We start from the raw sequence: 26,925 nt of genomic DNA on the forward strand, positions 1-26,925 counted from the left end.
AAGACCCTTGTTTGTTTTTGCTCACTATCCCAATGAGCACATAATAGGTAGCAACAGGTATTTGTAGAAGGAACTGGCAAACCATTGGTAAAAAAGAGATAACAAACACGGAGTTAATGAAAACTACACAGTTCAAGCTATTTTCTTGCCTCCGCCTCCCGGGTAGCTGGGATTATGGCCACGCCACCCCCACGCCCAGCTGATTTTTGTATTTTTAGTAGAGATGGGGTTTCCCCATGTTGGCCAAGCTGGTCTTCAACTCCTGTCCTCAAGTGATCCACCTGCCTCGACCTCCCAAAGTGCTGGAATTACAGGCGTGAGCCACCACGCCCAGCCCGAGGATCACTTTTGAGGCCAGGAGTTTGAGAGCAGCCTGGGCAACATAGGGAGGCCCTGCCTCTATTTAAGTAAACACGTTTTTAAAGTACTTAGTCTTCAAACCTTGTTTTATTTTTGTCCTCTATTCAAACCAGTACCTGAATTTAGACAACATTACAGAAATGTTGTGATTAGGTCATTTGTATTTTGAAACCCGAAATTAAAAAAAAAAAAAAAAGAAAGAAAAGAAAAGAAGTGTTCAAGTTTATCTCAGTCTGAGAGAGACTGTGTTTGTGTGAGATAAGGCGAAGTGGGGTAGAAGGGCCTTCCAGTGTTAAGTCCACAAGAAAGGTGACGGTTTGGGAGAATCTGAAGTTTCAAGTAAGGAGTTGTCGGTTGGGATCAAACTGTGCGGATCCAAGAATGCCAGGCTAAGAAACCAGGATATTTTATTTTCTGATAAAAAGAGGATGTTTTTTGGCAAATTTCTGCTTCGGAGTGAATAAGCTGCACTAGAAGGGAAGAAGAGGAGAAATGGAAAGAAGAAAATGTGAGTTCCAAGGACAGAAACACTCCCTCTTTGGACTCCCCGCCAATTTCATGGACTCTCTCCCGCAAAAAACACACAAGAATTTCCTGCCTTGTTTCCTTGTTTTGTGACATCATTGCAATCTCTTGATTTTTTTCATCCCTCGGATTCCTTAGCATCCTTCAAAAGCAATGTTCCTGCAGTCTCGCAGAAGGCAGAAGGATGGAGAATTTCTAGTCCAGGCCAGGGACACTCCGAAGAGAAAAAAAAAAAAAAGAACAACAAAAAAACCCAAGCAGCTTCACAGGGCCTCATCTGGTCCAATTTCTTCTCATTACGCATTCATTCACTCATAAATATCTTTTGAGCACCTACTATGTGTTGGGTAGATCTAGGGATAAAATCAGGGTTAAAAACGCAGTCGCTGGTCTCACAGCAGAAAAAGCACCTGAGGCCCAGAGAGGGCCACTGACTTGCCCAACGTCACACAGCTAAAACTTCTGTGGCCGAACCGCGTCTCGAACACAACTGGCGGAGGCCCACGGCGCCTGCAGTCTAGCTGCAGAATGCTACAAAGCAACAGGGGCCGGTGCCGGGGCGTCCGAAGCGGCGCTGAGGCGGGAGAGAGCGACAGTCAGTTTCCTAACTGCGCGGCGGACGCCGGGGCCGGCAGCTGTTCGTGAAGGATGTCCCTCCGCAGCCGCCGTAGCCCAGCCGGAAGTGCCGCCTGCCACGTCCACCGGGCGACAGGGGCGGGGCTGGGACCCAGAAGCTCGGCATGGCTGACGACGCGGGTTTGGAGACCCCACTGTGTTCCGAGCAGTTCGGCTCCGGGGAGGCACGGGGCTGCCGCGCCGCCGCGGACGGGAGCCTGCAGTGGGAGGTCGGGGGCTGGCGCTGGTGGGGGCTCTCCAGGGCCTTCACGGTCAAACCCGAAGGACGAGATGCGGGCGAAGTGGGGGCTCCCGGGGCCTCCTCGCCGCCCCTCTCCGGGCTCCAGGCCGTGTTCCTGCCGCAGGGCTTTCCTGATAGCGTCAGCCCGGACTACTTGCCCTACCAGCTGTGGGATTCCGTGCAGGTCAGCTCGGTCGTCTGGGGCAGGGGACAGTGCAGGCCACTCTTCCCTCCCCAATAATGGACGGGTGACTGAGACTCGCGAGGGGGGGCGGGGGGTCCGACATGCCGCCTACACCAAGAGCAGGAACAGATGAAGGCACTTAGACCGCCGCGCTCCTACGCCCGCTTCTCACCCTACTTGTTTTCTTCTCCAGGCCTTTGCTTCCAGCCTCTCCGGCTCCCTAGCCACCCAGGCAGTCTTGCTGGGCATAGGGGTGGGGAACGCAAAAGCCACTGTTTCAGCTGCCACGGCCACCTGGCTCGTGAAAGGTGAGCTGCACCCTTGGAGCCTCACGTATTGCTGCTGTCAGCCCTGCCTTCGCTGGGCTCTTATGCGTATAGATGTATGGACTCGTGCCCCATTAGGTAGAATTCAGGCAGGTCTCCCCAGTGATTAGAGCGGTGCTTTGTAACCCAGTCTTACTTCCCACATCTGGAAGACCCTCATCCCACTCACCAGCCTAGCAGCCGCACTTCATTCCCCACACTGACTTCTGAGTCTCAATCATCTGGATCCCAAATCCCGTCCCCTCTCCTTTATCCCTATTCTCTTTGCGGAAGATTGCATAAGAATGCAATTGATTGAATAAAACTGCCAGCTGCCCAGGATAGGGGAAATTGGTGAGCTCCAGAAAAAAAAGATATAGTTGGTCCTGAGAAGGAGAGAGGAGAGCCTGGAAAGAATGGAAGGTATTGTGTGTGCTCTAGGATACCAGATGATGCTGTAAATAATAGAGTGACTATCTGCTGAATGTGTACAGCTTTAAAAAATTGTTTAAGGAAAAAAAAATACAGTTTGGTACCATGCCACCCAGAGAGGGAAATAGAACAGAAAAGGGAAATTGTTACATGCTCTACACGAGGCGTCCCCATGGCTTTTGCCATTGTCCTTTGTCTTTCACTCCTGCTCCCAGGGGGTATTTATTAGGCTGGTGCAAAAGTAATTGCGGGGTTTCTTTGTCGTTATTGCCATTAAAGGTAATGGAAAACCAGCAATTACATTTGCACCCACCTGATAAATCAGATCTAAGGAAAAGCTCTTTCCATTCGTAGCATCTGCCTGGCCACATCCCTTGTGAGCCTCTCTGGATTTTTTTGAGAAAACAAGACCCTCCTGTTCACACCTTTACCATTAAGACTGAGAAAACTGGGCCGGGCACGGTGGCTCACACCTTTAATCCTCGTACTTTGGGAGGCTGAGGCAGCCTGGGCAACATAGGAAGACCCCCATCTCTTTTTTTTTTTTTAAGACTCGTCTCACTGTCACCCAGGCTGGAATGCAGGAGTGCAGTGGCACAATCTCAGCTCACTGCAGCCTCTTCCTCCCGGGTTCAAGTGATTCTCCTGCCTCAGCCTCCCAAGTAGCTGGGATTGCAGGCATGTGCCACCCTGCGCCGCTAATTTTTTGTATTTTTAGTAGAGACAGAGTTTCACCATGTTGGCCAGGCTGGTCTCAAACTCCTGACCTCGGGTGATACATTTGCCTCAGCTTCCCAAAGTGCTGGGATTATAGGCGTGAGCCACTGCGCCCGGCTTGTTGGCCGTATTTTTGGAATGCATTTGGAGCTTGGGTCAATAGTTGCTGTTTTCATGTGATGTTACCAACATGTTGCCTATACAGATTGAATATCCCTTATCCAAAATGCTTGCAACCAGAAGTGTTTTGGACTTTGGAATTTTTTTTGGATTTTGGAATATTTTCATGTATATAATGAGATTTGCTGGGGATGAGACTCAAGTCTAAACATGAAATTTGTTTATGTTTCATATATACTTTATACACATACCTTAAAGGCAGTTTTACACTATATTTTCAATAGTGTGCATGAAACAAACTTTGTGTTCATTGATCCATCAGAAAGCAAAGATGTCACTGTCTCAGCCACACGTGGACAATCTGGTTGGTTAACGTCCCCGTCGTTCCTGACTCTGAATGTATATGCTACCAAGAAGCAGTCATTTTCTAATACCTATTCACACATAAGCATTTAACAGTATAAAACATGATATACCACTAATACAGTGAGAAATTGTGTGTTCAGGGTAACTAAGCAGCACAGCAGGTCACCAGAACACCTGTTATCAGCTTCTGAACCATGGCAGCAGCAACAAAAATGGCAGGCTCTCAGTCTTCAGCTGTTTTGATGAAAAGGTTACTAGACACCATATTTTATTTTTTTAAGGTGAGAAGAAACATTAGAAGCTGTTGAAGGACAGGAAGCGGGTCCTCTAGGGATGAGGAAGTGTTCTGCTGGGTGGCTTTTTAAAATGTTTCCATTGGAGTCATTTGCCTCATCAACTGTGGTTTCTATCTTAGAAGTCTCTCTTGGATTCTATAAACTGCCTGATTTCTTGTTCTGTTATGAATGTATGCTGCTCTAGTGCCTCAATAATCCCCTCCCACATCCTCACCGTGCTGTCTGTAGGCACTTTTTCTGTAGTATTAACAACATCCTCTTCATTGTGACTGTTACCACGATTGCCTTGATTCAGAACTGAAGGAGGCCAGCCCTCCCACACCTGTCGGTATTTCTCATCAGGTGGGACGAGAGACTGACAAAAGAAATAAGACACAGAGACAAAGTATAGAGAAAGAACAGTGGGGCCAGGGGACCGGCACTCAGCATGCGGAGGACCCATACCTGCACCGGTCTCTGAATTCCCTCAGTATTTACTGATTACTATTTTCACTGTCTCGGCAAGGGGAGTGCGGCAGGAGAACAGGGTGATAGTGGGGAGAAGGACAGCAGGAAAACGTGTGAGCAAAGGAATCTGTCACAAATAAGTTCAAGGGAAGGTACTGTGCCCGGATGTGCACGTAGGCCAGAATTATGCTTCTCTCCACCCAAACATCTCAGTGTAGCAGAGTAGCAGAGCAGCATTGCCGCCAGCATATCTCGCCTAATCCTCCTCAGCACAGACCCTTTACAGGTGTCGGGCTGGGGGACAGTCAGGTCTTTCCCTTCCCACGAGGCGACATCTCAGGCTGTCTCAGTGGGGGGAAGCCTTGGACAATATCCAGGCTTTCTTGGGCAGAGGTCCCTGTGGCTTTCCACAGTGCATTGTGCCCCTGGTTAATCGAGAATGGAGAATGGCGATGACTTTTACCAAGCATACTGCCTGTAAACATATTGTTAACAAGGCACATCCTGCACTGCCCTAGATCCCTTAAACCTTGATTCCATACAGCACATTTCTGTGAGCACAGGGTTGGGGCTAAAGTTACAGATTAACAGCATCTCAAGGCAAAACAATTTTCTTAGTACAGATCAAAATGGAGTTTCTTATGTCCTCCTTTTCTACGTAGACACAGTAACAGTCTGGTCTCTTTTTCCCTACAAGAACAGTTTGTGCTATTTCACCATCGGATGTTTCTACTGGTGGCATCATGTCTGCACTCCCAAAAGCTGCAGGTTTTGGAGCATTTCAGATTTTAGGTTTTTGGATTAGGAATGCTTAACCTTGGCCGGGCATGGTGGCTCATCTTTGTAATCCCAGCACTTTGGGATTTGGGGACCAAGGTGGGCAGGTCAGTTGAGGTCAGATGCTCAAGACCAGCCTAGCCAACATGGTAAAACGCCATCTGTACTAAAAATACAAAGATTAGCCAGGCATGGTGGCACGTGCCTGGAATCCCAGCTACTCGGGAAGCAGCGGCAGGAAAATCACTTGAACCCAAGAAGTGGAGGTTGCATTGAACCGAGATAGTGCCACTGCACTCCAGCCTGGGCAACAGAGCAGTATCCTGTCTAAAACAAAAAAGGAACACTAAACCTTTAGCTCAGACAAGTTATTAAGAAAAATCAAGATCACTTAAAATATGAAAAAAAAAAAACAAAAGGCCAGCTGCGGTGGCTCACGTCTATAATCCCAGCACTTTGGGAGGCCAAGGCAGGTGGATCACTTGGGGTCAGGAGTTGGACACCACCCTGGCCAACATGGTTTAACCCCCGTCTCTAACAAAAAACTCAAAAATTGGCCAGTCGTGGTGGCAGGCACCTGTAGTCCAGCCTGGACGACAGACTGAGACCCTGTCTCAAAGAAAAAGGATGAAAAATCTACTTAAAAGACTTGTTATTGGCCAGGTGTGGTGGCTCACGCCTATGATCCCAGCACTTTGGGAGGCTGAGGCAGGCGGATCACCTGAGGTCAGGAGTTCGAGACCAGCCTGACCAACATGGAGAAACCCCCCCCCCCCCGCCCGACTAATAATACAAAATTAGCCGGGCATGATTGTGCGCGCCTGTAATCCCAGCTACTCAGGAGGCTGAGGTAGGAGAATCACTTGAACCTGGTAGGTGGAGGTTGTGGTGAGCCGAGATCGTGCCATTGCACTCCAGCCTGGGCAACAAGAGCGAAACTCCATCTAAAAAAATAAATAAAGGCTTGTTATTGATAGTAAAAGAAGCTCTCAATTAGGATTTTACAAGCTCATTTTCATCAAACATGGGAAATTTCTGTGCAGAGCTTCATATGAGAAACTTACTTGGAATTTTTTGATGTGATCATTTTCAGTTACCTATCAGTGGAACATGATGCTAATTGTCATGAGTAGCAATAGTAATAAAACTTGTTGCTAATATTTTGGCAACCTACCTTAAGCCACACATTTTGTACGGTTACATGTAATATGTGTCTTGATCTCTGCAGCAGCCATATTAGTTAGCTGCCATTATTCATTTTTTAGATGGAAAAACGGAGACAAAAGTGTGTTTAAGTAACTTGTCCAAGGTCACTTAGGGCCATGATTTTGACCCAGGCGGACTTATTCCTGTGTTCCACTCTTAACTACCACACTCTTTTGCCAGCTAAAAATTTCAAGTGGAGCCAAGTACAATTTGTGGTCAGCTGATTCCTTATTAGGACTCAGATGTTTCTAGATCTTACAGGTTGGCCAGTTGTAAATGAGGAGGAAAAAAAAGCAAGTGGGAGTTAAGTTTTCTATTCTAGTGGACAGTATTGACTCAGATGCTAGGGAGTATATATATCATTTGTCCTGTAAATGCCTCTGATGATCCATGGAAAGGTAGAATAGGCTCCCTTTCTGTCAGGTGGCCCAAGGAGGATATACACCTGAGTGGATACAAGTGTGTAGCCAAAGGGAAGAAAAATAGAGTCTGGGTGGGCACAGTGGCTCACGCCTATAATCCCAACACTTCGGGAGGCCAAGGCGGGTGGATCACCTGAGGTCAGGAGTTTGAGACCAGCCTGGCCAACATAGTGAAACCCCATCTCTACTAAAAATACAAAAATTAGCCAGGTGTGGTGGCTGGCACAATGATGATTTTGCTGAGAATATGATGTACTTGAAGGGAAGAGGTTAAAGTGAGTGATGGGAGGCCTGTAAAACCATCTTGTTGGGTGTTACTTCCAGAGTCAGGACAGAAATGGAGAAACAAAGCAGGCCAGATGGCAGTAGCTTAGACCCATGCTTTCCTTCCGTGAGGTAGCCCCAGCTGATGCTGGCCATGAGAGAGGGCAGCCCCAGTGTGGCCATGTCTTCAGGTTCTTCCAGAGAAGCTGGAAATCCATATTTTCTTGTAAAATGCCTCAATTTTATTCACCAATCTAATGGGAGCCTCAGTGAAGGGGAATGATCCCTCCCAAAGTCTCAGGATCATTGTGAAGATGAAAAGGCACAGGTATTTCAGGTGTGCACCGGAGCGCTTACTGATTTCCCTCAAGTCTAGGGTGGGCAAGCATGACTCAGTGCCCAAGAAGGCTCTGGAAAGGGGAGAATGCATCTGCTCTCAGTGGAGCATGGGAGGGCTGGCCCGTGTCGTTGCATTTATGTTTTGTGGGAAGCTCCCAGCCCTCATTCCCATAACGTAGTGTCCTTTCTCCTACATCCCCACGTCAGGGTCAGTGCCCTCAAGCTCAGACAAGTCCGAATCCTCTCCCCATGGTATCTGTCCTCTCCCATGTCCACTGTGTAAGTCCCTCTCAGGTGTCTCGTTCTAAAATATTCCTGCCAGGCTTAATAGGTGCTACTCTCTGTATAATGGATGGTCCAAATTGACAAACTCTTTCTGTAAAGGGCCAGATCTTAATGCTTTGCAGGCTTTATAATCTTAGTTGCAGCAACTCAGTTCTGCCATTGTCTTGCAAAAACAGCCATAGACAATCTGTAAACAAATGGACATGGCTGCATTCCAGTAATACTTTATTTCCAAAACCAGGGAGTAGAAACAGTTTACCGATCCCTGGTCTAAATCAGTGTTTTCTGTACTGATTGTTATCTGCTCTTTAGCTGGATTTTGACCCTGGAATCATCTCAGTCACTGTGGTCATGAAGTACCTGGCAGAGAGAGTTAGGTAGCCAGAAAGCATTTGTTGTGCAAACGAAGGTCCCACTGATTCCAGAGACTTCTCTTACTCTGCCCAGCCTAAGGAGGCCTGTCCCTCTGCCGTGCAACCCCAGCTGCAGTTCAAATCTTTTTTTTTTCCCCCTCTGAGACTGGGTCTTGCTCTGTCATCCAGGCTGGAGTGCAGTGACATGATCATAGCTCACTGCAGCATTGATATCCTGAGTTCAAGCCATCCTTACGCCTCAGCCTCCCAAGTAGCTGGGAATACAGGCATGCCACCATGCCTGGCTAATTTCTTTCCTACTTTTTGTAGAGATGGGGTCTTGCTGTGTTGCCCAGGCTGGTCTTGAACTCCTGGCTTCAAGCGGTCCCTGGGCCCAAACCCCCTGTAATCCCAAAGTGCTGGGATTATAGGCCTGAGCCACCATACCCGGCCCAAATCCTTTTATTTATTTATCCCATAATAACCATCTGTGAGCCAACTGCCCAGCCTAAAAGCTAGAATAGGTTAGCAATAACCTCTGAATTTCCACTTAAGATTTCCTGCTTTTTTGAATAGTTTTACTAAATAGGTCAATATTCCTAAGTGCTGTATTGTTTAGTTTTAATTTTAGAGCTTTACAAACTGTGCTGTATGTGGTCTTCATGAGTTATTTTCATGCAAGAGTTTAATAGTAGTATTCATCTATGAAAGAATGTCTCTGGGTGAATATACTAGAATTTGTGTATTCTGTCAGTCAACATTTGCATTATTACCATGTTTTTTGCTGTTATGAACAATTCTGCAAAGAACATTTCTTGTCCATGTCTCCTAGGGGACATATTGAGGAACTGCTATGTGTAGGCACTTCTGACCCCATTATGCAGCTATGACTATCCACAACTTCTAGTACCAGACTGAGTTCCCAAAGGCAGTGACTCGGTGAATTGGCCAATCCAGTGCCAGGGTCTGTCAGGCCCCACAGCTCCCACGCCTCTTCCTTGCTCCTTACCTGTGCCTTCTCTCCCCCAGATTCAACTGGCATGCTGGGCCGCATCGTCTTTGCCTGGTGGAAAGGGTGAGTTTGTCTTCCCAGCCAGCAACTCTGGCAACTCTTCCCAGTGGTGGTAGTAATGATAGTAATAGTATTGCCATTAATTGTGGTTGTAAGGGTTCCATGAGATGACCTATGCAAAGTGCTTAATGCCCATGGCATCGTACCTAATGGCTCAGTAAACACTAGCCACCATTAACAGCTGTAACTGTGCCCCCTGAGCCTCTGTATGTTGTCTCTAATCCTTACAGCAACTCTGTAGGATGGGATTGGATGTGTACATTTCATAAATGTGAAATACACCTGCATGAGGGAAGTTACCTGCCCAAACCATACAGCTTATAACTAGCGAGATGGGATTTGAACCTGAAGCCTGTGCTTTCCATGGTATTGGGCAGTTCACTGGGCAGAACCCTCAACCAGGCCATGTGTTCAGGATCTCATTATTGTCTGATACCTCTCCCAAGAACGTTCCCATTCCCTCCAGGAGATCTCAAACTGAGACTTGGGCCTAATGCTGCACATCGTGAGCTGGGCTGGGGCTGCAGTATCTCCTGCCACTGGGTCCCTAGAGAAGTTGTTTCCAAGTGTTTGTGTACAGGGCAGGGAGTCACCGTCTGACGAAAAGGACAGGTGAGGTAGCCATCCACGATGTTGTGTAACAGAAGTACCCTAGGCCTGGATGTCGGAGCCTGACTCTCTTAGCCTTTTCCCCAACTCTCCATGTGACCCAGGGAAATCATATCCCCTATCAGGGCTAGTTGTCTGTAACATGCAGGGGGTTACACACTCAATGTGATGTTTACTAGTCCAAAATACGCTCGCTGGGTACCCTCAGTCTAAAGCAAGAAGAATGGAGAGAGGCAGAGGAACCTAGGAAGAGCCTCCCTCCAAGGACTGACAGAGGCTGGGGAGCAGCCACAACACAATCAGGGTTTTTCCTTGGTAAATCGTGAGTTCATAAGTGGGAGACACTAGGTGATCAGTCAGTCACTGAAGGTCCTCCCAGCTAATGGTGGCATTTTAGGTAGCAGTGACCGGCTGTGGGGACAGATGTCTGTCTGGGGATGTGGGTTTTCCTGAGCTCTTCAGACTTTACTGTGGTCCAAGACTCCCCACACTGCCCATAGGATGTGTTTCTTAAGTCCAAATTACAACAACCTCTCCTCCCCAACAGGAGCAAACTGGACTGCAATGCCAAGCAGTGGAGGTGAGGAGGGGCGGGGACGGGGGAGGAGAGTCTTCCATTATGAAAGTCTTCTACCTCTGACCTTTAACCTCTGATCCCTCCCCAGGCTTTTTGCGGACATCCTCAATGACGTAGCTATGTTCCTTGAGATTATGGCTCCTGTATACCCAATTTGTTTCACCATGACCGTCTCCACCAGCAACCTGGCCAAGGTAGCCGCCTGTGGGGGCATCCATCTGCCCAAGACACCTGCCTTGGTAGTGTGTGAGTTTACCTGGGCTGTGTGTTCAAGCCACGTCAAGAAGAATAAGAAAGTTCAGATGTTTCTACTCGAACCCAACCATCCTTTCTGACCCTCCTCCAGCCAGACAGCGTCTAGTGCCCCAGAAAGTATAAGGCAATGTCCAGAGCCACAGGACTGGGGAGGGAGCTCCGAGCTGAGACCTAGAAGGGGTTGTCCAATGTTGATATTTTGGAACCAGCTTCCGTGACTTCCCTTTGGTTCTTTCAGTACAGTATTTATTGAGTGCCTACTGCATATTTGGCACAGAATGTGGGCCCCCCATCTTTGAAAGGAAACCACACATAATTGCACCAGTGGAATTATAGGTACAGGTATTTCAAATGAGAAATGTAGGGGCCTGCAAGAGGGTAAGGCGGGGATTCCAGCCTGGTCAGGGAGTGTAGGAAGAGCTCTCCCGAGCCTGGGTCCTGAAGATGGAGTTTAAGGTGCAGGGCGGGTATTCCAGGCAAAAGAAACAGCACAGTTTAAGGTCTGGAGGCGAGGTGGAGATGGAACACAGACCGCACAGTGAACTGGGGGACACGCAGGGCTCAAGCACACTCTTCCTCCATGCCGAGCTGTTGCCCGCACAACCCTTGCAGGTTGGTCTCATCCAAATGAGGACACTGAGGCCTGGCATGGTTCAGTAAAGAGCATATCCTGTCAGAGTTAAGTCCCTGGCCCAGAGGAGAAACTCAAGAAAATGGAAGACCCATTCCAAGGCCCATGTGTCAACTTAAAATCACATTAGGGCCGTGTTTCTCCATAAGTACTAGCATTTGGGGTGCAACGGTTCCTTGTGGTAGAGGACATTTAGCTTCCCTGGTTGCAGGCCTAAATGCTATGAGCACCCCTAAACAGGATAGGAAACCTCAGAGAAAAGCATGGCTGTAGCTGTGGACCGAGGGTTGTGCCATCTGGCTTTTGCTTCAAACTCTGCCTTTGGGACTTCAGTCTCTTCATCTGTCCAGCAAGGGAATGGAACAGGGCCATGAGCTTGCCTCTTAAGACCCCTCTCTAGAGTTCCCCTCTCCACAACCTCCATCCCCAGCTGCATCAAGAGAAGCCAGCCTGGCTGTCATCCATGCTGCCGTCACCACCACTGCCACCTCCTCTTCCCCCTTCCCCTTATCTGTCACCTTCAGCTGAACCTTCAGTTCTGTTATTTTTCCCTCCTCAAAATCTCCAGTCCATTCTCTCCTCCGTCTTCCTGTCACCACCTCTCACTGCTGAGAGAGCACCGTTGCTTCCCAGGTAGCCTCCCTGCTGCTCCCCTCTCAGAGCAGCCGAGTGATCCTTTCAAAGAGGAAAGCAATCAGGTCACTCTGCTGCTCCATTGCTCTTAGGGAAAGACCTTCACCAGGCTTGCCAGGCTCCGCGTGGTCAGGTCCCTGCCAGCCACTTCGCCCGCACTTTGTCCCTCGTTCCTCGCCTTTGAACAGACTGTTTCCTCTGCCTGCATATTAACTTGTTTATTTATTATCTGTTGATCTATATGCTCCATGAGGGCAGGGCCTGGGTCTGACTTGTATCACAGCACCTAAGTCTATGTCTGGCATCTAAAAGAGCCCTCAGCCAGGGGCGGTGGCTCACGCCTGTAATCCCAGCACTTTGGGAGGCTGGCGTGGGAAGATCTCTTGAGCCCAGGAGTTCCAGGCCCGCCTGGGCAACACAGGGAGACTCTGTCTCTATTCAAAAACTAAGGATAAATAAAAATAGTAATAAGTAAAAGAGCTTTGATGAACTCTGGATGATTGTGGGTGGCCAGTGACCCTCCTTGATGAGCTTTATCCTGCGATCTCAGAGGGAGAGATCTGGGCGCCCTGGGAGGTCAGGGCCATCATTGTAGGTTTCGACAGCTTTAACTGGGGCAGGAGGAGAGTAGAGGAATTACAGGAGGCAGATGTAAGCATGAAGCTGGAAACCAGCCTGAGCCTCCCGCCAGTAATGGGGAGGATATAGCCAAAGCAGGAGCTGGAGGGCTGGGAGTTCTGGGCTGAGAATGATCTTTGGGCCTCCACCCTGGGGAAGGAAATTGAGCTTCTCTGAGGCCAGTCCCCAAGGTGGTAGTGGCAGGCGGGACTCCAGTTTCCTAGAACAGGACAGGGAAGTTGAGCCTAGGGGGCATCAAGGTGAGAACTAGATACCAAGGACAGCATTCAGAGTTTGGCCGGAGCCAGGTTTTCTCCAGCTGGTCTGAATGCCTGTGTTACCAGGACACGTGTCTCCGCCAACCTTCTCTCTTCCCCTCCCCACCCAGTGCATTGTGAGTGTTGCGGGTGGGGCCACTCGGGCTGCCCTGACCGTGCACCAGGCTCGGAGGAACAACATGGCCGATGTGTCAGCCAAGGACAGCAGCCAGGTGAGTGCCAGAGCTGGAGGGAGGACGTGGAGTGGGGAGGAGAAGGGGAGAGAAGCCCCCTGAGTGCCCTGGAGGGCCTAGGAACACACAGGAAGAAGTGTGGGTGCTCCCTGCTGACTCAAGACACCCAAGCAGGAGTAGGGGTTTGGGCTCTGGTGGCAGCAAGTCCGAGCTGATCTCAGGCCCTGCCCGCCACCTGTGTGGCTGAGAGCAAGCCCTCAGCCTTGCCCTCTCCAGACCCCACCATGCAAGCTGGGTGTTCTGATCACATGAGGCCCCACATGCCAAGGCAATTGGCAAGTCATAGGTACTAAGCACGTGGGGTTGCTGGGTCACTGGCTGGGGCTTCCACTCAGCAGTTTAGCAGGCCTGCTGGCTCAGCCCCACTACCCACCCCAGGGAGCCTGGAATTGGGGTAGGGACACCCCTAAGGCTAAACTCTGCATGGATTAGACCTCTACAAACCCCATGCTGAGTGCTTACGTGCACTGCATCACTTAACTCTCAAGCCTGTCATCCTGGCACTTTGGGAGGCCAAGATGGGAGGATCACTTGAGGCCAGGAGTTTGAAACCAGCCTGGGCAACCCAGCGAGACCCCCATCTCTACAAAATATGTAAAAGAAACTTTAGCTAGGTGTGGTGGTGCACACCTGTAGTCCCAGCCTTGAGCTCAGGAAGTGGAGGCTGCGGTGAGCTATGATCACCCCACTGCACTCCAGCCCAGGTGACAGAGCAAGACCCTGTCTCAAAAACAAACAAACTCTCACACCAACCCTTTGAGGTAGGTACTACTTTATCCGTAGTTTACAGATGAGGAAATTAAGGCCCAGGGAAGTCCCAGAAGTGTGAGATGGTTTTCTTTGACACTGAAGCAATTTAGAAACTGCTGTTCTATGCATTCCTACTTTCTGGCCTTCTCTTCCATTGTTTGGCTCAATAATCTTAACCCAAGCTAATATTTACTAAGCCCTAACCATGTGCCAAGTATTTCGTTTCTGGAAACTCTTTAAATTCTCACAGTGGGCATGTGCAGTAAATGCTCACAGTTGCCTTAGTACAGATGAAGAAATAAAGCATGGAGAGGTCCCATCTCCCTGGGGACCCCTGGGGAAGTCTCTTCTCTCAGGACGCTCGGGCTCATTCCACCCATTGTCTCTTCCGAACCTAAGTCCACAGGCTGTTAAGGAGCAAGAAGGAAGCACAGCACAGGCCCCTCACCGCAGGACTCCCAGCTCCATGCCTGGTGTCCCTCTCCTGTTCTCTCGCTGGCCCCCAGCCCTCCCCCTAACCCCAAGCCATTTTTCCCAAGACCCCAGGGCTTCCTCAGTCCACAGAGCCAGGGATGTATCCAGAACTAACCTGGGAATGTGTCAGTCCCGCAGCAGACCCCAGCTTTCTGCCGATGCAGCTTTGCTGTCACTGGATGTGGCCACTGGAAATGACTCTTCCCACCTGGGAGGGAGGAGCTCCTGAACTCCCCAGGTCCCTGATCCCCAGTTTCCTGCCACACCCACAGCTTTTATTCCCACAGCATACGCCTTTCCCAGGAGGGCTGAGTGAGAACAGCTCTCCAGTCTCGGGTCCTCTCTGTGCCAGGACCAGCTCTCCCTGGGAGCCCAGTAGTCAGGGGCACCAATCCAGACTCCTCCCTCATGATGAGTTGGGGGCAGGTAGCCTGGGGTCCCTTCCCCTAGGGTGATCTCAATCCAGCCATCAGAGTGTTCTCCTAACATTGATACACAAGGGAAGAGGTGTGGGTCTTGTTCCTTTTCTTCCCGGGTGGTTCCTTGACCCCTTTGCAAATTTATCTGCCAGTTATTGCATACCAAAGGAGCTTGGTGGGAGGGGAGCAGTCAACTTTTTAAAATCAGTAAACAGAAGTTATTCCAGCTCATGCCTGTTATCCCAGCACTTTGGGAAGCTGAGGTGGGGATTGCTTGAGCCCAGGAGTTCAAGATCAGCCTGGGCAATATAGCAAGACCCATCTTTACCAAAAAATGCAGTAATAATTAGCGGAGGCGTGGTGGTAGGATCACTTGAGCTCAGGAGTTTGAGGTGGCTATGAGTTATGATTGCACCACTGCACTCCAGCCTGGGTGACACAGCGAGACCCTAGCTCTTTAAAAAAAAAAAAAAAAAAAAAAAAAACAGACATTAGTGAATGCCTGAGTGTGGGTCTATTCTGGTGACTTGCAAGACAAAGAAGATGTATTCAAGGGTATTCCAAGGGCACCTACCTGGGCAAAAAAGCAACTGATAAACATATATGTATTTAGACAGGGTATCACTGTGTCTCCCAGGCTGGCTTAATTTTTTTTTTCTTTTTTGGAGACAGTCTTGCTCTGTTGCCCAGGCTGGAGTGAAGTGGCGTGATCTCAGCTCACTGCAACCTCCACCTCCCGGGCTCAAGCAGTTCAGCCTCCTGAGTAGCTGGGACTACAGGCACGCGCCACCACACCCGGCTAGTTTTTTGTATTTTTACAAAAGTACAATGGGTCTCACCATGTTGCCCAGGCTGGTCTTGAACTCCTGAGCTCAGGGAATCTGTCCACCTCGGCCTCCCAGATTGCTAGGATTACAGGCGTGAGCCACTATGCCCCACCAAATTTTTAATATTTTTGTAGAAATAGGGTCCCGCTATGTTGCCCAGGCTGGTCTCAAGCTCCTGGACTCAAGTGATCTGCCCACCTCAGCCTCCCAAAGTGCTGGTACTACAGGTGTGAGCCACCTCGAGCTGGCATCTTTTAAATGACATTTCACCCACCAAAAGCTAAAAATTTACCCACATTGCAGTAGGGAGCCCTGGGAGGTTGTGGAGCAGGGAGGATGGGGTAAAAGGCACTCAGGGGTACTCAGTCTGGCCTGGAGGGGCACCTTCCAACTCCTACTCCCTCTGCCATTTTCCAGGAGACGCTGGTGAACCTGGCGGGGCTCTTGGTCAGCCTCCTGATGCTCCCTCTGGTTTCAGGTTGCCCTGGGTAAGCCGGAAACAGGGTGGGCAGGAGAGCCCCAGCTGGGCCGCTGCCCACTTCGGCTGCCTCACTCTCTCACCCCAGCTTCAGCCTTGGATGTTTCTTCTTCCTCACTGCCCTCCACATCTACGCCAACTACCGCGCGGTCCGAGCCCTGGTCATGGAGACCTTGAACGAAGGCCGGCTCCGGCTGGTCCTGAAGCACTACCTTCAGAGGGGAGAGGTACTTGACCCAACTGCAGCCAATCGCATGGAGCCGCTGTGGACAGGTGACCCTGCCCCTGGTCTCGGGTCCTGTGTCTCAGCCTCTCCCACTGCCTAGGCGTCCTGACCCCAGCTTCCCACAGGTTTCTGGCCAGCTCCGTCTCTATCCCTGGGGGTCCCCTTACACCGCTTGGTCTCCAGGTGAGTGGCCTAGCATCTCCCGCTCATCACCACCGCCACCCACACTCCCCGCACACACCCCTCACTCTGATTACACACTGGCCTCCCTGGCAAGGCCCCACCTCTCTGTCCTGGGTTCTTCATTGCTGCTGAACAGATGTGGGGTTGGTGTGGGTGTATGAGGAAGGAAAGGGTGTATAACATGAAGCAGATGTAAGAGATGTGTTCGATGGGTGAAGGAAGGATGGGCAGATGGGGAAGTTGGATGACGATACAGGAAGAAAGGATAGATTTGGTGTGTGTGGGTAATGGCTGAGGGAGAGAGGAAGCGAGGGGACCTGAGTGAAACCTGGATCGTTTCAGTTCATTGTAGGTGGCTGTTCAGTGGCTGGTTGGGCATGCATGCCTGCCTTTGCTGTCCTCCACCCCCACTGCACTGTCCTCTCCCCCACAGTGTCTTTGAGCTGCAGCAGCTGGTTGAGGGGCACCAAGAACCCTACCTTCTCTGCTGGGACCAGTCACGAAGTGAGTGTGCCTCATTCTCCCAGCCTAAAACACACCCTCCCGGGTCAGCCTCTCATTCCTCCAACCCAGGGCCCCGAGCTCTGGGCAGTTTGGAGGCTTGCCTGTTCTGGGGGTTGCTCTAGACTGTTCAAATTACAGCTGCAATGCCCCAGTGAAATTCACTTCACCGCTTTGTAAAACGGAGCTAACAGTACCTGCCTTATTCCCTGCGGTGTTTTTATGAGGATCAAATAATGTGACTGTAAAGCTACATTGCAGCACTCTTAGGAAGGCTATGACCTTTGCTGTCCCTGGGAAACCACCCTTCTCTCCATCCTGGGTTCCTCTTGGGTAAACAAGTCCTTGAGTGTGCTGGTCTGCTGGTTGAGTGTGAAAAGGCGCTTATTCTTACTAGCCATTAAAGAAATGCAAAATAGACCGAGCCCAGTGAGCTGCTGTGAAATTGTATTTGGAAATTGGTCAGTTTGGCCCAAACATTGGGGAGCAACAGGAGATGAATTGGAAAGGAAGGGGTGAGGTGCTGGCCTTCCATGCCAGGCCAAGGTCTCGGGGCAGACAGGGGAAGCAGGGTGATGGGATAGAAGGGGTTTGGGAGGTGGCCCTTCCCTGATACCAGTCTGTCTCTGTGTCCCTCCAGACCAGGTACAGGTAGTTCTGAACCAGAAGGCAGGCCCCAAGAACATCCTAAGGGCCGCCACACATGGGCTGATGCTTGGGGCCCTGCAGGGAGATGGACCCCTTCCAGCAGAGCTGGAGGAGCTGAGGAACCGGGTGCAGGCAGGTAAGTGCCTCACGATCTAGACTGCTGATGCCTCAGGGTGGGGAGGAGAGAGGACAAACTCTGTCCTGCTGGAGGACACAGAGCTTCTGGTTCTGCACCCCCATACCCAGGTCCTAAGAAAGAGAGCTGGGTCATCGTCAAGGAGACACACCAAGTGTTGGACATGCTGTTCCCAAAGTTCTTGAAAGGTAACATCCCTCAGCCCATGGCTGCTTGGCCCCTGAAGCCTTGTCCCTGGGGACCCCGCCTTCCGCCACTCCCATGCTTCCACCTGAAAGGTAAAAGACTTGGGTTCTTGGGCCTGGTGCAGAATTATCGGCTCACACCGATAATTCTAGCGCCTTGGGAGGCCTAAGTGGGCAGATTGCTTGAGACCCTGCCTGGGCAACGTGGCAAAACCTTGTCTCTACAAAAAAAATACAAAAATTAGCCAGGTATGGTTCTGCTCTTGTGGTTGCAGCTACTCAGGAGGCTGAGGTGGGAGGATCACCTGAACTGGGGGAGGTCGAGGCTACAGTGAGCCATGATTGTACCAGCCTGGGTGACAGAGCAAGACCCTCTCTCAAAAAAAAAAAAAAAGACTGCCGGGCACAGTGGCTCACACCTGTAATCCCAGCACTTTGGGAGGCCAAGGCAGGCAGGTACTTGAGCTCAGGAGTTCAAGGCCAGCCTGGGCAACATGATGAAACCCTGTCTCTACCAAAAATATAAAAAAATTAGCTGTGCATGGTGATGCACGCCTGTGGGACTGTCAGGAGGCTGAGATGGGAGGATCACTTGAGCCTAGGAGGCAGAGGTTGCAGCGAGCCCAGATTGTGCCACTGTACCCCAGCCTGGGTGACAGAGACCCCATCTCAAAAAAAAAAAAAAAAAAGATGGGTTCTCCCTGTATTCCTGTTTGGGACTCAGTTTCCCTGTTTATAGGACGGAGAGCTTAGAATGGTCTTTGAAGTGGTATCAGTGTAGACAGTCTGTGTAATCCCAGTTGACATGTAGAAAATGGGAGGATGGAGCGGGGAGGCCCTCACATTGGCTGATGAGGACGTTTTGTCTGGCGCCTGTTCAATCCCAGCGCTCTTCTGTGTGCCATTTCAATGAATTCTTGCTGCAGCCAGATGTGGTTTCAGCCCCATTTTATGCCATACTCACCGAGCAGAGGCAGTGGGAGCCCCAGTATGCACAAACCCTGCACCCAGCCTGTGCCTCTCCTTACCCTTGTCCCTAGCATTCCCAGCAGCACCCCATGATCTCTCCCCAGGACTGCAAGATGCCGGCTGGAAGACCGAGAAGCACCAGCTAGAGGTGGATGAGTGGAGGGCCACATGGCTTCTGTCTCCCGAAAAGAAGGTCTTGTGAGCAGCCCAGACGGAGGCCCAAGCCCAGGGCAGGAACCTGGAGCAAGGACACTTTGGCCACAGCGGGACGTGGGGAAAGGCAGCTTTATTTTTCCTTAGGGCAACTGCAGCAGGTGGGCCACGCCCTCATGGGAAGTGACTGCCAATCAGATGCAGTGGGCCCCAGGCAGAGGAAGGCCAGGAGAAGGGGAGCCAGGACCTTCTCACCCCACTGCCCCTTCCCCTTTTCTGAGGAGCACTGCAGGCTCCTCACCCCCACTTCCTGTGAGGCTGTGGCTTATGGTGTCCAACACAGTTGGTCTTAGGCATAGAAGCCCCAGAGGAACACGGCCACTGCCATCATGAGCAGGGCATTGAGGTTGACCACACGGGCCCAGCTCGGGTCCTCGCTGATGTCCTCCAGCCGCCTGGCTGCTGCCGCTGCCTCCTCCTGGGTAAGGGGCGGAGGACTGCCCACCCCACCTCTGCTCATTCCACAAAACCAGAGCAGGCACTGGTGGAAGAGGCTTGGTGCCGGGGCCTGGGGCTCTGAGGGAAATTGAGGCCCTGCAGTTAGTTTGCGGGAACTCAGCTCCTCCAGCCCCACCTCCCGGCATGGTGCCCTACCATTCATCTCCATGGCACGCTCTGGGCACCCATTCTGTACAGGGAGTGAGGAGCCTTCCTGCTCATCAGCATCCAGGTCCTCCCGTTCCTCCTTGCTGTGCCGGAGACTGAAGACCAGGCGGTGGAGCTGGGGAGGGTGGGAGCACGGACGAGGTGGGAGTTCTGTCCCCCGACGCCCGGCCCTAAAGTCTCTTGCACACCAGCTCGTCACTGCCTGCCCTACCCACCTCTGTCCAGTCTACACACCCAGCCCGGGCTCAACTCATGCCAACTCCACCCTACATAGCTGCCCTGTGCCCTCGGGATAAACCCCGAACCCCTGAGCTTGTGTTTAAAGCTGTTGGCCTTGCTCCCCCAGCTTTATCAGCTCAGGTCTGTCTATACCCACATGGTAGCGCTTGTGACACTGGCCTGGCAGTCCTGCTCACAGTGTTCTGTGCCTGTGTGCTCCCACCCTTTCCTCCTGCTGCTGAGGAATCCCGGGCATTCTTCCACACCCAGATCTCTTGTCCTGTCCTCACCCCACCCTGCCACCATCAGCCCTGCCTGGAGCCACCTGCCCTTTGGCAACAAAACCAAACCTTTTTGTGGGCATTCAAGATGGTATTGTGCCCCACTAGTCAGATCCTGTGTTTTGAGTCCGAAAGGCCATGCCAAGGATTGGCTTTGGGAGGCTTTAATCACCAACCCATCAACATCAAGCCTCCTCCAGGCGGGTTCAAATAAATGTATTTAAATAAAAATTCTTGCTCTGCAATTGCATCTGCAGCTGGACCCCCAGCCCATTCCCAACCCTCAGTCTAGAAATTCAGGTGCTCCCCACTGGGCACTCCAGGAAGCAGAGGGCAGGTGCTGTGTCCCACAGTGCTTGCTTGGGGCACCCGGCCACTCACGTGCTTGCAGGGGATGGGTGCGGTGCACAGGGAGACCATGAGGGTGAGGAGGCCAGAGCAGAAGAACAGCACGATGGCGAAGTAGAGGTAGTGCACGCCGCAGAGGAAAGCCGGGCACGCCGAGGGCTGCACACAGCTGCCTGAGCCGAAGGAGAACTCGGGAATCAGGCGTGCCAGGCCCATCAGCAGGCCCCCGATGAGTCCCCAGAAGGCGCCCTGCGAAGGAAACAGGTCAGCCTGCTCAGGATGTGCAAGCCCAGCCCTGCCGTCACCATGCGCGTGCCGCTCACCTGCTCATTAACGCGCGGCACGAAGAGCGCCAGCACGAAGACGGCGGACACGGGCGGTGCCAGGTAGCTGGAGACTGCCTGGATGTAATCGAAGAGCTGCCCGCCCTGCGCCGCCTGCACCACGGGAAGCCAGGCCACCGATACTACCACGATGAACACCACCCAGAGCCTGCGGCGGAGGCCGTCGGATCGAACCCGGACCCTGGGCTCCCCTGCAGGTGCGCAAGCCCCCGCCCCGGGCTGATCCGTTGGGGAGGAGGGGAGCCCAGGCCGCACCGTCCCACCAGCAGTAGCTCGCGGTCGCTGGCGCGTGGCCGCAGGCGCGTGTAGATGTCCATGGTGAAGAGCGTGCTGCTGCTGTTGAAGATGGAGGCCAGCGAGGACATGAGCGCGGCCAGCATGACCGCCAGCATGAGTCCGCGCAGACCTGCGGGCCGACGGCAGCCGTGAGGCTGGGGCCACTGGGGGTCCAGGGCGGCTGCAGCTGCGCGAGGGACGACCCCTCCCAGCAGCGGGCTCCGCAGCGAACTTGCGCCTGTGGCCTGGGGCCGCCCTCACCGTTGGGCATGAGCTTCACGACGAGCCGCGGGTAGGCGATGTTGGAGCAGCCCACCTCCGTGCCGCACACGTGCCTGCACACCTCAGGCACCACGCACGCCACCTCGTCTGCCAGAGAGAGGCCACCGCGCGGCTAGGACGGGGCCTGGTCTGGGAATCCCAGGAGGTGGGGACTGGGAATCCTAGCAGAGGAGGCGTGCGACCCCCGGAGGGAGGCGGGACTCCGCGCCCAAACTCCCGAGTTTTAGGAGGGTGACGGAACTGGGCGACGGGCGCCCGGTCGCTGGCACAGGAAAGGGGCGGGGCGGGGACGCGGACGTTACCTGGGTACAGAATGCGGCTGATCATGCCTGGCATGACCATGAGAAACATGGGCGTCAGCTTCAGGTACCCACACAGGATGCAGCCCGCCTTGATGTGGGTCAGGCTCTTCCCGGCCAGGCAGCGCTGCACGATGACCTACGGGAGGGGCGTTCAGCTGCCCGCGTGCGGGCCTCCCCTTGGCCCCGCCCCGCGCCCCGTTCCGCTCTAATATGTGCCCCGCCTCTGGCTCGTGAGTGCCCCAAGTTCAGCTGCACGCTTGGAGCAGATGGAGCCTTCCGTCTGATTTAGCACCAACCTGAGGGGTTCCCTCCCCTCAGACCGCGCCTTAGACCGTTGTGAGGAAGGCGGGGAGGGACTCAGGCTCCGCCCGTCTCGGCTCCGCCCCGGCCTCACTGCAGGCGCAGCCCTATACCCGCACCTGGTCGCTGCACCAGTACCAGCCCGAGACGATCGTGAGTCCCAGGAGCAGCGCGGGCCACGGCAGATCCCCGGTCACGGGGTGCCGGAGCAGGTGGTAGGAGTCGGGCCGGGGTCGATAGCAGAAGCTGGAGATGTTTCCCACGGCTGGATCCTCGGACACCGTCAGCGAAGTCGCTGCTCCCAGGTATTTGTCGAAGAGACCCGAATACCCGCCCACCTCGTGGAAGGCTGCCGGGCAAGGCCGTCAGGGGACCCTCCTTAGGACCCTCAGACCGGAGACGCGCAACGGCCCCGCGCGCAGGCCGAGGGCTCCGCGACCACGCCCTCCGCGCCCCTCCCTGGTAGGCGAGCCCCTACCGTAACCCATGAGGATGCAGGCGCCCCCGAGAATGACGAAGGTCTGTACCGTGTCCGTGTACATCAGCGCGGCCAGCCCTCCTGCAACAGGCCGGGGTCAGGGGACAGCCCAGCTGTTTGTGTTACAGGCTGGCCTTAGCAATAAGGCGTCTTTGTGGGAATTTGAAAGAGTTCCCCTTCCTGGAGAATAAATTTCAAAACGATAGCCTATTCTCGGGGCTCATGCACGCAGGCACCAACAAGCAGGGCTTGGCGGGTAGAGTGTGGCTGAGTTTTAGGGCCAGGCGCCCACTTGCAGGACCCCCACTAGCAGCCCCCTCTAGGCCCCAGTTTTGTTTGTTTTTGTTTTTGTTTTTGTTTTTGAGTTGGAGTCTTGCCCTGTTGCCCAGGCTGGAGTGCAATGGTGGATCTCAGCTCACTGCAACCTCCGCCTCCCCGGTTTAAGCAATTCTCCTGCCTCAGCCTCCCGAGTAGCTGGGATTACAGGCGCGGGCCACCACGTCCAGCTCATTTTTTGTATCTTTAGTAGAGATGGGGTTTCACCATGTTGGCCAGGCTGGTCTCAAACTCCTGACCGCGTAATCCGCCCGCCTCGGCCTCCCAAAGTGCTGGGATTACAGGCGTGAGCCACCACTCCCAGCCGGCCCCAGTTTTTTCTGTGTCATCATAGGAGAGGATGATTCTCTAAGGTCCAATACTCAGTTACGTTCCTTCTGGAGGTGGGTCCCCTCAAGAGGGCCTTGGCACCAAGCCCTGCCTACTCTGGTCCGCATCTGACCTCAGGCCCCACCCCAGGTCCCTCTGAACCACACTGGGTTTGGCCAGAGATCTTGGAGACTCATCAGGTGTGCTCTCCCAGGTGTTCAAGGCAGGCAAGAGCTGCTAAATCTTCCTTTTCTCACAGTCCTCACTCAAGCCCAGCATGGCTTTCTCTCTCTGAACTTCCAGTCAAAATCCAAGAGACAGTGGAAAGAGAGGAAGCCTTTGCTCTCCAAAGATTTAGTTCCTTCTCCTGCTTGGACCATACCACACTTCCAGACCTCTCCAGCTTGCTTTCCTCTGGCAGCTCCCTAAACCCTGGCCACAGCTGGCAGCAGTGTCCCAGGCCCACTCCCTTTCCTAAGCCCCTGCTCGCACCTGTCACTGTGTAAATCATGGTGATGCCCAGAAGCGCGATGACGGAGGCGTAGATGTTCCAGCCCAGAGCCTGCTGGATGAATACAGCTCCGGAGAACATGTCCACCTTGGGGAAGGAGCAAGTGCCAGGTCAGGACCCAGGGTAGTGTCCCCGGCCCACCTCCTGCCCAGGCCATGCCCTACTAGCCTCAAAGCTTCCCTCCATTTTTCCAGGTCCCAGCACTGTGGCTGGTGCCCCGGAGACATTCATTGCAGGCTCTGCCTCCATCATCATAACCCTCGCAGTGGTTTCTCCTAGGTCTCATGCCCTCCAGGGTTCTCTAGAGACCCCACTCGAGCCCCGCCCTTCCAGGGCCCAATTGCGTCCGCCACAGGCACTCACTGAGATCTTGGTGAAGATGTACAGGAAAAGGGAGAGCACAGACAGGTAGAGGCGGATGCGGCGGCCGCCGAAGCGCTTGCGCAGGTACTGTGGCATCGTGATGACCCCCGCTGTCAGGTACACGGGTGCAAACAGCCAGCCCAGTAGCAGCACCACGAAGAGCGCCTACGGGGGGCAGTACTGCCGCTGAGGGTGGCTTTGCCCTCATCCCTGAGGATCTGACCTCTTCGTGAAGGTGCTACTCCAAGCAAGTGGCCCTGGGAAGGGCCACATCTGGGGCCCAGAGGACAACTGCAGGTGATGGCCCCGGGGCCCTGGGCACCAAGGAACAGAGCTGACACCCTTCTGGGCTCTTAACTGGAGCCCTCCTTGTCTCCCCAGGCTATCACTTCTGGCCCGTTTTTCCCAATGTTGTCCCTATGATCATCTAGATATGAACCCCAGCATAGACCCCTCAGACTGACCTGAGCCAAAGCCACCCAAACCTTGTGTCCCTCAAGGATCAGCTCAGCAGTCTTCTCCTCCAGGAAGCTCTGAGCTCAAAGCCCAATCTCCCCTACAACAGGAGCCTTAGTCCCAGAGCTTTGTCCCTGCTCCTCACTTCTGCAAAGGGCTTTAACTTGGCCCCGAGTTCCTCACAGACCACAGCTTCAGAGCACATTTGAGCAGGTGCTTCCCTGGCTTTGAGGCTGCTCACCCCACTCAGAGAGGAATAAATGGAAGCTCCCAGAGGCAGTGGCTGGTGCAGACTGGCTCACATGGCAAGTCAGGAGCAGGACCGACGGTGGTCACCCCTGCACCCCTCTGCTTCCTGGCTGGATGTATGACCTCCACTCCCAGCCCAGCCACACCCTGCAGTTGGGAAGTCCCACTGCCAGTCTCATTCCCCCTTTCCTGGAGTTTCCCCAAGGTGTGACCCTTCCAGGTGTTCTCACTGGGGGTGGGGTTATTGGAAAAAAGAGGGCCTCACATTCCACTCGAATCCAGCAACAGCCAAGCCACTTGCAGCGCCAGTCCCTGCCAGGCCCACAAAGTGGCCACTGCCGATGTTGCTGGCGAAGAGAGAGGCCCCAACCTGGGTGGCCAGAGGAGGGAGTGAGCAGGGCTGCTTCTCCAGGCCCCTCCCATTCCTGGCCCAGCCCGTCTCACCGGCCACCACACCATGCTTCGTCCTGCCAGGAAGTAGCCGCCCACAGTGCCTCTGTTGGTTCTGCACATGGACTGGGAGACAGAGGCGGGGGAGACCTGGGTTTGGGGCACAGCCTTGGACGTCATCAGCCACCTCAACACATTCCTCAGCCTTGTTTCTGGCTGAAGATTAACGAGCCAAGCTTCCCTGATCGTTTGCACTCCCACCCCCAACTCCTCCCAGACACTCAGGGCAACCCAGGCTCTAATCCCGGTGTCCAATTCCCCAAGTTTTTTCATGTATTTTTTCTTTTTCTTTCTTTTTTTTTTTTTTTTTTTTTTTTCATTTTTTGAGACAGAGTCTTGCTCTTGTTGCCCAGGCTGGAGTGCAGTGCTGTGATCTCGGCTCACTGCAACCTCCACCTCCCAGGTTCAAGCAATTCTCATGCCTCAGCCTCCAAAGTAGCTGGGATTATAGGCACCCACCACTACACCCAGCTATTTGTGTGTGTGTGTGTGTGTGTGTGTGTGTGTGTGTGTGTGTATGTATTTTAGTAGAGACAGGGTTTCACCATGTTGGCCAGGCTGGTCTTGAACTCCTGGCCTCAAGCAATTCACCTGCCTCGGCCTCCCAAAGTACAGAGGCATGAACCACCGCACCCAGCCCCACATCTGTCTCTTTTTAGAGACAAGGTCTCGCTCTGTCTCCTAGGCTGGAGTGCAGTGACATGATCATAGCTCACTGCAGCCTTGAACTCCTGGGCTCAAGCAATCTTCCCACCTTGGCCTCCAAGTAGTTGTGACTACAGGCACACAAACCACCATGCCTGACCAATTTTTCCTTTCTTTCTTTCTTTTCTTTTTTCTTTTTAAGAAACAAGGTCTCATCCAGGCACAGTGGCTCACACCTGTAATCCCAGCACTTTGGGAGGCAGAGGCAGAAGGATTGCTTGAGCCTAAGAGTTCAAGACTAGGCTGGGCAACATGGTGAGACCCCTCTCTATTTAAAAGTAAATAATTTTTTAAATAAATTTTTTAAATAAAAAAGAGATGTGGTGTCACCATGTTGGCCAGTCTGGTCTCAAACTCCTGGCCTCAGTGATCCCCCTGCCTTGGCCTCCCAAAGTGCTGGGATTACAGGTATGAGCCACTAGTCCCATCCCAACTCCCCAGGATTTATTGTGCGTGGATTTGGCTTGACCTTCCTGGGGGCCTTGAATATTTTCTGCTGGTCAGCCACAATGTGGCCAGGGGAATGAGACCCCATTTAGAATGTTGACCCTGATGAAAATCCATGGACCCCTTTAGCCAGCACAGTCCCAAAGTGGGAAGACAAGGAAGGAATGTTGGCTGGGCCTCCGTGAGAACCTCCAAAGACCTGCTTGCCCCCAGGCCTAGGTTTCTTCTTCAAAGATCCAAGCATCATTCTCCCACCTAGGGTCCCCCTGAGACTTTTCCCCCAGGCCCCCGAAGCCAGCAGCCACCAGCAGCACACCCCCCAACTTCTTACCCACAAGCCAACGCCAATGACCAGCAGAAAATATGCGGCAATGACTAGGATGTCAGCAGGATTGTCAATCAGGGCCCTCTGGGCCCCCAGCTCTGGTGCCGAGCCTGCCTCCATTCTCCCCAGGATCTGCCCCATCCGGGAACCAGCCCCTGGATTCCCCCAG

At 52.9% G+C, this 26,925-nt stretch overlaps 2 protein-coding genes across 2 annotated transcripts; one reads left to right on the top strand and one right to left on the bottom strand.

The window, feature by feature from the left end:
- The first annotated feature begins 1,585 nt into the window (after window positions 1-1,585).
- C2H16orf58 (chromosome 2 C16orf58 homolog) lies at window positions 1,586-20,520 on the top strand. Its single transcript, XM_003280468.4, has 13 exons — window positions 1,586-1,925; window positions 2,119-2,233; window positions 9,284-9,329; window positions 10,483-10,515; window positions 10,601-10,706; window positions 13,038-13,139; window positions 16,048-16,118; window positions 16,197-16,381; window positions 16,460-16,517; window positions 16,951-17,021; window positions 17,659-17,802; window positions 17,913-17,990; window positions 19,061-20,520. The coding sequence occupies exons 1-13, from the start codon at window positions 1,626-1,628 to the stop codon at window positions 19,156-19,158; spliced, it is 1,407 nt and encodes a 468-aa protein (XP_003280516.1). The 5' UTR covers window positions 1,586-1,625; the 3' UTR covers window positions 19,159-20,520.
- SLC5A2 (solute carrier family 5 member 2) lies at window positions 19,229-26,915 on the bottom strand. The gene is made up of 14 exons (XM_003280467.3): window positions 26,763-26,915; window positions 25,274-25,345; window positions 25,095-25,199; window positions 24,125-24,289; window positions 23,743-23,848; window positions 22,606-22,686; window positions 22,247-22,476; window positions 21,828-21,963; window positions 21,505-21,612; window positions 21,223-21,373; window positions 20,947-21,115; window positions 20,657-20,872; window positions 19,764-19,890; window positions 19,229-19,685 (listed from the first exon to the last, which is right to left on the bottom strand). Exons 1-14 carry the CDS (start codon window positions 26,895-26,897, stop codon window positions 19,459-19,461), a joined length of 2,028 nt encoding a protein of 675 aa, XP_003280515.2. The 5' UTR covers window positions 26,898-26,915; the 3' UTR covers window positions 19,229-19,458.
- Window positions 26,916-26,925: the final 10 nt, after the last annotated feature.

The sequence above is a fragment of the Nomascus leucogenys genome, chromosome 2 (genome assembly GCF_006542625.1).
Source record: "Nomascus leucogenys isolate Asia chromosome 2, Asia_NLE_v1, whole genome shotgun sequence".
NCBI lineage: Eukaryota > Metazoa > Chordata > Mammalia > Primates > Hylobatidae > Nomascus > Nomascus leucogenys.